The sequence below is a fragment of the Hemicordylus capensis genome, chromosome 6 (assembly GCF_027244095.1).
Source record: "Hemicordylus capensis ecotype Gifberg chromosome 6, rHemCap1.1.pri, whole genome shotgun sequence".
Taxonomy (NCBI): domain Eukaryota; kingdom Metazoa; phylum Chordata; class Lepidosauria; order Squamata; family Cordylidae; genus Hemicordylus; species Hemicordylus capensis.
In genome coordinates, this window is record NC_069662.1 from 140,771,702 (window position 1) to 140,784,153 (window position 12,452).

The 12,452-nt window shown below is 42.5% G+C and overlaps 1 protein-coding gene and 1 long non-coding RNA gene across 4 annotated transcripts in view; one reads left to right on the top strand and one right to left on the bottom strand.

Annotated features, from left to right (window-relative positions):
• Positions 1-12,452, top strand: part of ARMC3 (armadillo repeat containing 3) — a 102,534-nt gene that overhangs the window by 15,807 nt on the left and 74,275 nt on the right. For all 3 annotated transcript variants that reach the window (XM_053260701.1, XM_053260703.1, XM_053260702.1), the window contains exon 2: positions 861-909. In XM_053260701.1, the coding sequence (XP_053116676.1) occupies positions 862-909 (48 nt within the window). In that variant the 5' untranslated portion in view covers position 861. The remainder of the gene's footprint in view (positions 1-860; positions 910-12,452) is intronic.
• The window catches only part of LOC128329458 (uncharacterized), a 118,349-nt gene that overhangs the window by 10,950 nt on the left and 94,947 nt on the right, over positions 1-12,452 (bottom strand). The gene's annotated exons all lie outside the window — the stretch shown is intronic.

Sequence of the window (12,452 nt, forward strand, 5' to 3'; positions counted from 1 at the left end):
ATTGCAGCCCTCAGCTTTAGCTTCCACACTGCTTCTTAATCTGTTACCTGTTATATCACTAGTGACTTGTATATTGTGATGGGAATTGACCGACCTCCTACTGGAATTCACAATTCATGATGGTCACAGTATGAGTTCAGCTCGTGAATTGCAATATGAGTTCGCTATCAGTTATGGTTACAGTTGTTTCTCGTGCTCATGGTTCTTTCTACAATTATATTTTTACTTAGACAGTATTCTGTCTGTGATCCAATAGGCATATTATAGAATATAATATTTGGGGTGTATTCTTTGTTTGGTTCATATTGTACTATGAGCATCTACACTCTACTTCATTTTTCTGCTCACACATTTTAATTAATATGCTTATGTTGATCAAATATATATTTCTAACTCCAAATTATAAATTTGTGAGAATGCAGGAAGTGCTGACAAGTTCCACTAGTACAGATTCTGAATACACATTGCATTGCTTACAACAAATCTGAAAATGATATCAAACTTTTTGTAGCATGGAACATAGTCGATATTATCAAATCAGCAGGATCTACCGCAGGATCTGAATTGTGGAAGCATACATAGTAGCTAGTAACTGAGGTTAGAGGAGGGTTTTTATTTTTATTTTTAGAGAAGTGGAACAGAGCTGCTATTGCTTTAGCAGCAGCTAAGACCACAAATCGTGTCAGGATGCCCAGTAGATAAAATATCCTTTTCAAACAACTTGCACCCAACAAACCTAGGATTTATTCCTCATTCCAATGATAACCATTCCATTGAGTTCAGTGGATTACAATGAAGCCCCATACAAACTGTGCAAATATCAGTTTGCTCACCATCTGCTCTTTTTTGTTTGTTTTTAGAATGGGTAAAAAGGTGAAAAAGGAAGTGGAGCCTCCTCCCAAGGATGTGGTAAGTTTATAAAATACAGCTTGCTGCAAAAATGAAAATGCTTCACAATTATAATCTCCAAATGTGTTCTACCTTTTCAGTCTTTTACTCCCACTTATTTCCCTTTCTATCTTTAAAAATATCTTACAAAGATAACCACATTTTCATTTTGGTTGGATTGTGCATGTAAAAAGGAAAAACAAACACTGGTTTTATGAGGAATAATTTGTGTAGGGTTCTCCACTTTAAAAATATAAAACAGTGCAGGTTTCCCCTTAATCAAGACATTTATTTATTATATTTTAGGTGTTAAATTGAAAAGAAAAAGGGATAGAAAGACATGGACATTATTCACATAAATACACTAGAAGGCCTATTCAGCTTTGCCTCAGAAAGAAGGGTATGTCAGTCTCTGCAGATGGAATCCAGAGATTATGGTCTGAGTCACACAATTGTTCAAATCTAGGTTTAATGTGGGTTGCTGATATTAGCATGATTGTGTGAACCCATGCCAAGGCAAGAATCTCAGATTCATCTCAGGCCATAAAACTGATGGGCAGATTCATCTCAGGATTCACACAATCATGCTAATGTTGGTAACCCACATTAAACCTAGATTTGAAGAACTTTGTTTACGATCAATGATAAGATACAAAGGTCAAACTCCAAAACAACCCCCCCTCCCAATACAATACAATAGGTACAGCAAATCAAATTAAGTATAATGATGGTAGCAAGATCAAATTACATCTCGTCGGCAGTCCTTTGTTGACTGATTTTCATGGCTATCAAATAGAAATTGGCTACCTTTTGGGTAATATCTACACACTCATCAGAAAGGAGAAAACATGTGCAGTAAGGCCATCCCTACCTAGCCTCTTCAATAAACAAGGGTGTGATCAAGCTGGCATGTGAGTCTTTATAGAAGGAGCAGTACAAAAGAATATGTTGTATTGTCTCAAGCATTCCTTTACCACAAGGACATCTCCTATTGGCTTAAGGTTTTTTATTATACCTGCCAAAAAGTACTGCCAAGGGAAGCACATCACATCTGACTCTGAAGAATGCTTTATGTGACTTGGGGAAGGTAAGTAATGATAGATATTTTGCTGGAGAACAGCTGATATTTACATAATACTCTCGACTGAGATCAGAAATCATACTGAGATCCTTTTTATTTATTTTTATTTATTTATTCATCATACTTATATACTGCCCAAACTTTCATCTCTGGGTGGTTAACATAAAACAATGAAAACACATATAAAATTAAAAACAAATCAGTTTAAAACCAACCATAAAATTAAAACAGACAGTTTTAAAAACCTGAGAAAGCTTGGGTGAAAAGATGGGTTTTAAGGTGTTTTTTTAAAAATTGCCAGAGATGGGGAGGATCATATCTCAGCAGGGAGTGCATTCCACAATTTCGGGGCAGTGACCAGGCCTTCTTGGGGTAGTGACTGGGCCTTCTGCTGATGTGAGGCTTAGAACATAAGAACAGCCCTGTTGGATCAGGCCCAAGGCCCATCTAGTCCCACATCTTGTTTCGCACAGTGGCCCACCAGATGCCGCTGGATGCCTACAGGCAGGAGTTGAGGGCAGGCCCTCTCTCCTGCCGTTATGCCCCTGCAACTGGTACTCAGAGGCATCCTGCCTTTGAGGCTGGAGGTGGCCTATAGGCCTCTGACTAGTAGCCGTTGATAGACCTCTCCTCCATGAAGTTATCCAAACCCCTCTTAAAGCCATCCAGGTTGTTGGCTGTCACCACATCTTCTGGCAAAGAATTCCACAAGTTGATTATGCGTTGTGTGAAAAAGTACTTCCGTTTGTTGGTCCTAGATTTCCTGGCAATCAATTTCATGGGATGACCCCTGGTTCTAGTGTTATGGGAGAGGGAGAAGAATTTCTCTCTATCCACTTTCTCCACACCATTTTATAGACCTCTCTCATGTTTCTCTGCAGTCATCTTTTTTCTAAACTAAATAGACCCAGGTGTTGTAGCCTTGCCTCGTAAGAAAGGTACTCTAGGCCCCTGATCATCTTGGTTGCCCAATAAAGCCACACTTAAAAGCAACAATGAAAAGGTTTTGAATAGTTTAAGATAAAAGTAACAGCAGTAAAACCAACCAATATTTGATCTTAATCTACAAAAAATAAGAAAGCATTTGACACTTTATAGAAACCTGAATAGATGTGCTAGTCTCAAAACATGTTGCTTCTGATTAAGAGAAGTGAGAGAGGGAGTTATATAAGTAGTGTAGGCTTTTTAACTTTTATGGACAAACAGCTTAACAAAGCAGTGGAAAGAAGCTTCTATTAAGAATATGAGGAGAACCTTGCTGGATTAGACCAAAGCTCCACCCAGTACAGCATCCTGTTTCCCACATAGTGGTCAACCAGATACTTCCAAGAAGCTTACAACCAGGGCATTAAGGCAATAGTCCTCCTCCACTATTGTTTCCCATTACAGGGCTGTAGCTACCATTGATAAGGGGGGCCACCGGCAGCCTTTCCCACTCCATAGGGTGCATCGCGGCACTGGGCACAGCATCCCCATTCACAATGTATCTTCAGGATATGAGCATGTCTTGGACACTTTGATGACCATGTTCAGCCCCAGCTCCATGCCAGCTGCATCTGATGCAGCCTGATGACATCATCCGTTGGGGTTTGTAATTATTTAGCAAAGCACCAAAAAGAGAAACTGCCCACTCCAGTTACAGAGTACAGTGCAGAGTTTAGTTGTTGCAGTTATCTTAAGAACATGCATGGAGATTGTTGTACAATCTAACTAAGTAGGTTTATTGGATAGTACATTTGAGATAGGAAAGACCTATCCTAATTATCAGCTACATAATGAATAGTTAGGGTGAGAGATATGTTTCCATCTCCTCTATAAGACGAAAGGAAAAGGACTGACTCAGCACAGGAAGTACCTGAGGCGTCAAGAGAGGGGTCATAGAGTAGAGGCAAGCAGGGACAGGTAAGGAGACCCTCACTAACTACCTCTACTCCCAATGCCCCTAGTGGCCATTAGGATCGTCGGTGCAAAATGTCAATGCACTGGAACGCCATCTCCAATACATCGAGCTGGCACGGCCACAGTGGTTCTGTGAGGCAGAGCTGCCCTAATTCCAGGAGAACAGGCTGTCTCATTACGGCAGACTTGCTATCACTGGGATTGGAGCAGTTCTGCCTCACCAAGCTGACACAACTGTGCCAGCTCAGTGACATCATCAGACTGCACCAGCTTGCCCAGAGAGCAGCCGGTGCAGAGTGAGGCTGAGCATAGCCATTGAGGTGTCCAGAAGTGCTTGTGGCCTTACCTGCCACTGCTGTCTGGCAAAGTAGGAGGCTTCTTCAAATCTTGTTCCAGCCTGGGCCACCTCCAACCTTCCCACTCCCCTGGTCCTGTTATACATGTATACATGTATGGTCAAGAAGTGAAAGAATGAGGTCTCGTGCTACTTTTTCTGTTATGAATACTAATGGTGTACTCCAAAGCAGAGGTTATTCCAGTTTGGAAGATATACTCTGCATCCTGTACCAAGATTGCTTTTGTTACTGAAGTTTTGAATATATTGTAACTGAATTCAGTCTGCTCTTTTCTTGGCCAGTTACCAGTATCTAGTGTTTTTGAAGTTTTAAGAGTTACTCCTTCAGTTTTCTTTGTATTGGGGCATTATGGGCATAAATAACTATGTTATCACTCATATATTTCTTTGCAGATAAAATATCTCATTACTGGGCCGACTTGGAGGGTGACTCCATAATTACTGTGATGTCTAAATTGTCCAGCAACTCCTCTTATGTGGTTCGACTGGATCGGTTTCAGTTTGTGACTCCTGTCGATGTGGACAAGCTGCTCGGAGCAATGAGGCCTATCACTTGTTCTCTTGACTCTTGTCCAACATGGCTTGTTCTATCTAGCAGGGAAGCTGTTGTAGGAGGCCTGGTAGAAACCATAAATGCTTCTTTGAGGGAGGGCAGGATGCCTTCTTGTCTTAAGGAGGCAATTATTAGACCTCTTCTAAAGAAGTCTGCACTAGATCCTTCAGAGTTGAGCAATTATAGTCCTGTCTCCAACCTCCCTTGGTTGGGCAAGGTAATTGAGAAGGTGGTGGCCTCTCAGCTCCAGATGGTCTTTGAGGAAACTGATTATCTAGACCCATTTCAAACTGGCTTCCAGGTGGGCTATGGGGTGGAGACTGCCTTGGTCGGCCTGATGGATGATCTCCAATTGGGAATTGACAGAGGAAGTGTGACTCTCTTGGGCCCTTTGGATCTCCCGGCGGCTTTCAATACTATCGACCACAGTATCCTTCTGGAACATCTGAGAGTGCTGGGGGTGGGAGGCACTGTCTTACAGTAGGTTCTGCTCTTACTCTTGGACAGATTCCAGATGGTGTCGATTGGAGATTGTTGCTCTTCAAAATCTGAGCTTATCTATGACATCTCTCAGGTCTCCATACTGTCTCAAATTCTCTTTAACATATACATAAAGCTGCTGGAAGAGATCATCAGGGGATTTGGTGCGGGGTGTTATCAGTATGCTGATGACACCTAGATCTACTTCCCCATGTCAACATCATCAGGAGATGGCATAACCTCCCTAAATGCCTGCCTGGAAGCAGTAATGGGTTGGATGAGGGAGAATAAACTCAGACTGAATCCAGATAAGATGGAGGTACTTATTGTGCAGGGTCAGAACTCCAGAAATGATTTTGATCTACCTGTTCTAGATGGGGTTACACTTCCCCAAAAGGAACAGGTACGCAGCCTGGGATTACTTCTGGATCCACACCTCTCCCTGGTATCTCAGGCTGAGGTGGTGGCCAGAGGGGCTTTCTGTCAACTTCTGCTGATATGTCAGCTGCGTCCGTTTCTTGAGATGCATGACCTCAAAACAGTGGTACATCTGTTGGTAACCCGACTTGACTTTGGCAATGTGCTTTATGTGGGGCTGCCTTTGTACATAGTCCTGAAACTTCAGATGGTACAGAATGTGGTGGCCAGGTTGGTCTCTGGGTCATCTCGGAGAGACCACATTATTCCTTTGCTGATAGAGCTACACTGTCTGCCAATAGATTTCCGGGCAAAATACAAGGTGCTGGTTATAACCTATAAAGCCCTAAATGGCTTGGGCCTTAGGTATTTAAGAGAATGTCTTCTTCATTATGAGCCCCACTGTCTATTGAGGTAATCTGGAGAGGTCCATCTCCCATTGCCGCCAGCTCGCCTGGTGGCCACACAGGGGCAGGCCTTCTCGGTTGCTGCCCCAAGATTGTGGAATGCACTCCCTACTGAAATAAGGGTCTCTCCATCTCTGACAATTTTTAAAAAGTCTTTAAAGACACATCTGTTTACCCAGGTTTTTAACTGATATTGTTTTGATTGTTTTAATGTTGTTTTTAGAATATTGTTTTAAAATTTTTTATAATTGTGTTTTTTAAAATTATCTTGTTTTGTTTTTAACTAATGTTTTACCTTTGTTTTTATCTTGTTGTAAACCGCCCAGAGACATAAGTTTTGGGCGGTATAAAAATATGTCACATAAATAGATAGATAGATAGATCGAGAGAATGGTCCTCTAAGGCAGTTTCTGGAGAGGACTGAGGGTGGCTCTCCTTGGAGAAGACGGAACTGACCAAAAGAATGACCCTCTGACTTTCTAGGGTGCTGCAGCAGCAGGATATTCTTGCCTGTGGACCTGTAAAAAAAAAAAAAGTCCCAGTGGATCGGTTCTGGCCCCAGACCTTATGTTCTGCAGGCCTGCTCTAGCAAGATGTACTGATTTTCTTGAAAACTGTTCTTGCAATGTAGCCAGTGGGTGGTACATGGCCTAGACAGAAGACAGTTTGTCCAAACTCGAGATACAGTTTTTGAGTATGATAAGAATGTTTAATCTCCTTTGAATGTAGAACCTTCTGAAATGTTTGATTCTAAATAAAGAACAAAAGGCTTTGCCCTTTCTCAAGCTATGTCAGTTTCAAGCAATCTATTAAATAGGGTCAGAGCAGCTGGATTTCATAGCGGAGTCTTCTCTGATTGAGAAAGGTCAGAAATGGAAATGAACATTTGCATTGCTTCCAGCCAGCTGAACAGGAATCATGTCATGGCAGTGCTTTGACCAGTCTGGCATCCTGGAGCGTTGGTGTTTGAGAGAGGAACCTTTGTGAAGATCACACAAGAAGGGCCATATCTATTTTTAACAGCCACTCTAACTAACAGTGCAGAACTTGCCATCCATGGCCAAATTCTGTTTCTGTCCCCGAGCACTTTGGCTGTGTGGCGATGGCTCTGCTGGGCTTGATTTCTGGAGAAAGTGCTTTGCTGGTAGTCAGTGGGCAGAACAACCAAGTGTTGGCAGAAAACTTCTTGGAGCCATGTCTGGCACAGAACAATTAAGTCATTCCTGTGGCCTGAATAATTCTTTTGATCTGCAGGGGAGTCGCAACACTTCCCCCAGCGTCATTCATAATGCATAGGCAACCTTCTTAATCTTCTGACATTGTGAGTGCAGTGAAGCAGTGATGCTGCACCACTGCTCTGCATTTCGAAGGACCAGCATGGGGAAACTGCAAAAGTCCAGTCAAAACTGCTAGATGGAAGAGCAGCAATGTAGCTGCAGTTCATGGAAAGGTGTCAAAGGTGGGATTATCTGTGCAGCACAGCCACCAGCACAGACAGCGACATAGCAGGCTTGGCGGTGACCCCAGGGACAGACTGCTGCTTGCTTGCATAGCCACACTCTCTGTGTCAGCATCAGGCGCACACCGATGTAGGGGATGCGGGCAGCACTGGGAAGAGCACTCCCTTGCTTGGAGTGAGGGATAGAAAGCACCCAGCTGGCAAAAAAAGCACTGGTTGGGAGTGGGCCATGCCTTGCACTTCCAGCTGCTGTGCTTTTGCTGGATGGGTGCGGGTGAAGAAGTGCCCCGGGGAAGGGGCAAAGGGATGCCATGGTGACCCCCCAGACCCTGACTGCCCAGAGACATTTGCCCTCCTTGTCCAATGGTGGCTACACCACTGAGCACAATAGTTATACTTTGAAGGGGCAATAAGGATCTGCCAATACATGGTACATTCATAAGAGCTTTCATATTGGTTTGGACATCAGCCAGAGGGCACTAGAAGGTTTATAATAAGAAAGAGGCAGATTTATGAATGCAGAGATTGGGGGAACTTGAATTGTAGAATTGTCTTATTGTGGTGCTAACCAGTCATTGTGTTGCCTCTTTCAGTCACATGCGAAAATGCAGTGTTCCTTCCACAATGCAGCAGATATAGCTACTGGTTTTGGGACATGGAAAACGGATCCTCCCCCTTTTACTCCTCCTGTATCTGTTGTGTCTGCACATGCACTCTTAAGTAATGATGGAACAGTTGCACTAGCAACAGTTGACACGTGGGGTCATTGCATTGCTGTACCGCTGTTTTGAAACATGTTTCTATTTAAGGGTGGGGAATTATGGGTAGATAACAGATGGATGAAGACCTTGTAAATCCACCCATTCCTGTGAATTCCATATAAAGAGTGATTGAGCGAGGTGTGGCAGTCTCAGACTATTAGCAGATTCTTGTATTGAGCAGGGGATCTTCTTGACTAGAAGATCTCCAAGGTTCCTTCCAACTTAAAAATAGAATTACATAACACCACACCTGGAAGTGCCTTTATACAATCATTCAAGGGCAGGCAGTGTCTCATGGATTCAAGGAGGATTTTTCGCTTCAAGTGTTATGCTTCATTTATTCCCAAGCAACTAAAAAGGCTGGACTTGAATGGAAATCCTCTAAAATGTTAATTTTGATTCTGTGCTTTGTTATGTATCACTGTTTTAGCTGCATCCATATTTAAGATAAAAAGCTCTTGCTAGAGTCCATATGGATGTTGCTTTCATTGAATCTCTCTTGGCTCTTGAGCCCAGTTATGTGAAAGGTTTCACAATTGTATAATCACATAAGTGTGCGGGAGACAATTGGTCATAAATTAACTATTTTTTCACTTATAGCATATATTCATTTTGTTTGTATCACAATACAGGAAAATTATAGTTTTGTTCTACCTGCTTATTTATTGTGTTATTTTATTTTGTTTTCAAGGAAACTTCTGTTCATCTACATAAACAGTGCCAGTTCTTCAGATAGCTTATGAGACCATCAATACTCTTAGTTGTTTTTGTTGTCTTTTCTCCAGTTTGACAACACTCTTTTTGTATTGCCAATATTGTGCACAGATTTTGAGATGACGGTGAATTGTATATTTGCATTGATTTTTTTCTGCAAGAGCAGAAGTGGGACTAGACTATAGAGAGCATTAATTCTGCCCTTTTCAGTAATCTAGATCACCAGACCCAGATTTTAAGTTATCAGTGTTGGCTGGGCACCTGGATTTTTGCACTCCTGGGCGTATGTCCAAAGCTGCCCTCACAAGTTTCTAGTATCTCTGATTTTAAAGCAATATGTTTCTACTCTCGATACTTGTTAGTAATTTAATTACTTTCATACATCTGTTGTTTTTAGTAGTTAATGCAGCATTTTAAAAGATGATTTTGGCCTTTTCCTCTTGACAAGAATGCTAAATTGCTATCAGAGTAGCTAACAAACAGGCAAACTATTAAATCCTTTAAGTTGATAACCCCATCTCAGTGTGTCTATTTTAACTCTCATCCTGAGATGACTTTTTTACACATTAGTAGGACATTCAATTTTACACTGTGATTTTTTAAAGGAACCCCGCTTGAGACTAATCTCCCCCTTATTGTCTAAGTTTTTAGGACACTGATTATTATTTTTTGAAGTTTTTATTACTTAACCCAGATGAAAAAATTATTAATATAGTGGCCAAGTGTGTTTTATAATCTGCAAAACTCGATCTGATCTTTAGCAATGCATTTCATAAGTAGTTTATACACTTCTCTCTTCTCTTTTTAAATTTTATTTACATGATGTATTTCTTTGTATATTGGCCTATGACCATAATAAAGTTCTGTTCTGTTCTTAACACATTAGTAGGATTTCCTACTCACAAGTAGTCCCATTGGTTACATTGGCTGCCCTCCAATTTTTCAAGGCCACAGAACCTACAGTAATTTAATACTTTACTTCAAGGGAGTGCAGTGCTGATTGCCACATCCCAAACATGGTCCCTGTGTGACTGCACAACTCACTGAGAATGTTTGCTAAGAAAAATGAACATTTCAGACTCTACACTAATGAGGATCCATATTTCGACATCTTATTTCTCAGCATTTCAGCTGAAAGGACACACTGTGATTGACCTAAAGACAATAATCACAGGTCTAGGAGCTGTTCAAGAGCATTCTACAGACCAGTATCCCACAATCGTCACATGTTTTGCTTGGTTTCTTGCCAGCTGTGCTTGGGCACACACTTCTTGTGTTCACAGAATACTAATATCTTCTGTACTTCCGAGCCAAGCACAGATAACTGTAGTTCCCTTTGTGAATGTGGTTCCATCTCTGGGAGTATGTCTAGCTTCTTCTGTCTTATAGTGCCTACATAAGTCAACTCCTTGCTCAAGAAAGTCTCTGCCAGCTATACACTGAGGGAAAAGTTATCCTTCACCACAATCCTCTGAGGGCAGGTTTAGATGAACACAGTTCTGCACACACGATAACATCAGACAAGAATGCACCTGCCCTGATGTCACTGGTGGGTGTGTCATTGTGCTTTTGGTGCATCCTTTAATCGCATAAGAAGGATGCTCATCTGAATTACTCCACTGCATGCACTCCAAAAAGGTTTTGGAGTGCATGTAGAGAAGTGATTCCCCTGAAGCAGCCCCTAGTGTTGTTCCATGGCTGTAGACATTGCTGCACAACTTGCAGGCCTCCTGGTCTTAGATGTAGTCCTCCAGCTTATTTCCCAAGGTAAACATTGTCTGTCAGTGGGTAGGATGTTTCTGCATTACAGCACCACCTTATTTTAAACTGTACTTCTTTGGTTTGCTTGGCATGTGTTTCTGCTGAGGTGCTGTTCCACAAGGAACAGCACCTCAGAATCCTAACATCTGCTCATCAATTGTTAGGTCAGACTCAGGAATGTAGCACTGCTTCAGCTGCTGTGCAAAGTCCAGATACCTCTAATGGTTGCCAGCTTGGCAATCACTCTTTTCTCCTGTCATGTGGCTTTGTCATCAAATCTGAGTTACTTGTGATGTCCTCAAACTATCTCAGCTGCATTGTGGCACAGAAGTAGGGAGGTCCCCCAAAGTGCTGCCCACAGTTGCTGTAGCTTTTGGTGATTGGTATACACCAGCCAGGACTGTTCAGTTCTGTTAAGTCATGGTGCTTACATTGGAAGCTGCTACATACTGATTCCTCCCTCAGAGTTAATGATGGTCATCCCCCTCCCTCCTTCTCCCGAGGTCTGAGATTGCAGTGGAGGGAGTTTACTCACTGCCTCCTTTTGCTGAACTAAACATCTCTTAGTCTGATCTTTCACCAGAGGACCCAGACCCCACCTATCACTGTTCACCTCATCACTGACCTGCCCATCCTGGGGGGGGGGGGAAAGAGAAATATTTATTTCATCAATACATCACTTCAAAGGCCCCCCACTTCCTTCTCCATTTCCTGTCTCCACCCCCACCCTTCCCTGTTGAACCTCCTTGCTCAGCCTCCTTTTGTTGTTTCCCAAACCTAACTCATCATATCTCAGGGCTGTTTCAGGCATCAGAAGCCCTGCCTTATTGCCATTGTTCACACCAACTGCTACACCAGTGTCTGATGGACCCTGTAATTGCACGGCTTTCTCTAATCACTTGACTAGCACCACTCATTCTGGTCAGGCCTTGCCATGCTCCAGGGTGGGCCTGAGTGGCATGTCAGGACCCTGCACCATTCTGACATCTGTTGTTGCTTCCCCCTTTCTGGTGAGTCAAGCAGAGGGAGCAGTATGAGGGACTGATGGTGTCTGATTGTTTCACACGCTATCCCTGTGTCCTCATGTATAATGTATGCATTGGGCCAGTGACAGACTGGTTGTAAACAATCTCTTTTGCCATTTTTACTTGTCATGTAACCCATTATCTCAGTACCTTCACTGGCAGGCGAGTGAGGTTCAGCAGACTGTTCAGTGCCACACATCCCACTTCTACATTTTTTTGCTCTCTCTACCTGGAAGCAAGCACCACCAACACCCTTGGGTGGGGGGAGACGCTGTATCCCTCTAGGAGAAATGGGAAAAGACCAGAGATATACTGTGGGTAGTCGATCCACTGATGCCAGGCTTACTGAATCTTACATGTTGTGGTTGCTGCTGTTGTGCTCCTTTTGGCTTTGTTCTGGTGGCTAAAATTCCTGCTTCTGTAAGGTCAGATGTTTTTGAATGATTTACTTGTTCCAAATAATAGGTCTGACATTGTGGGAGGGACTGATTTCATCTGCCCTAACTCAGGAGCACAGAACTAAGCAGTACCTTAGACTGTTTTTCAGACATTATCATCTTTCAAGGTCAATTGAGCTTGCAAGGGGAAACAAAACTGAAGTTTTTAAAGAGAAACAGGGTGTTCACTCCCATGGCTTAACATGGGAATGGGA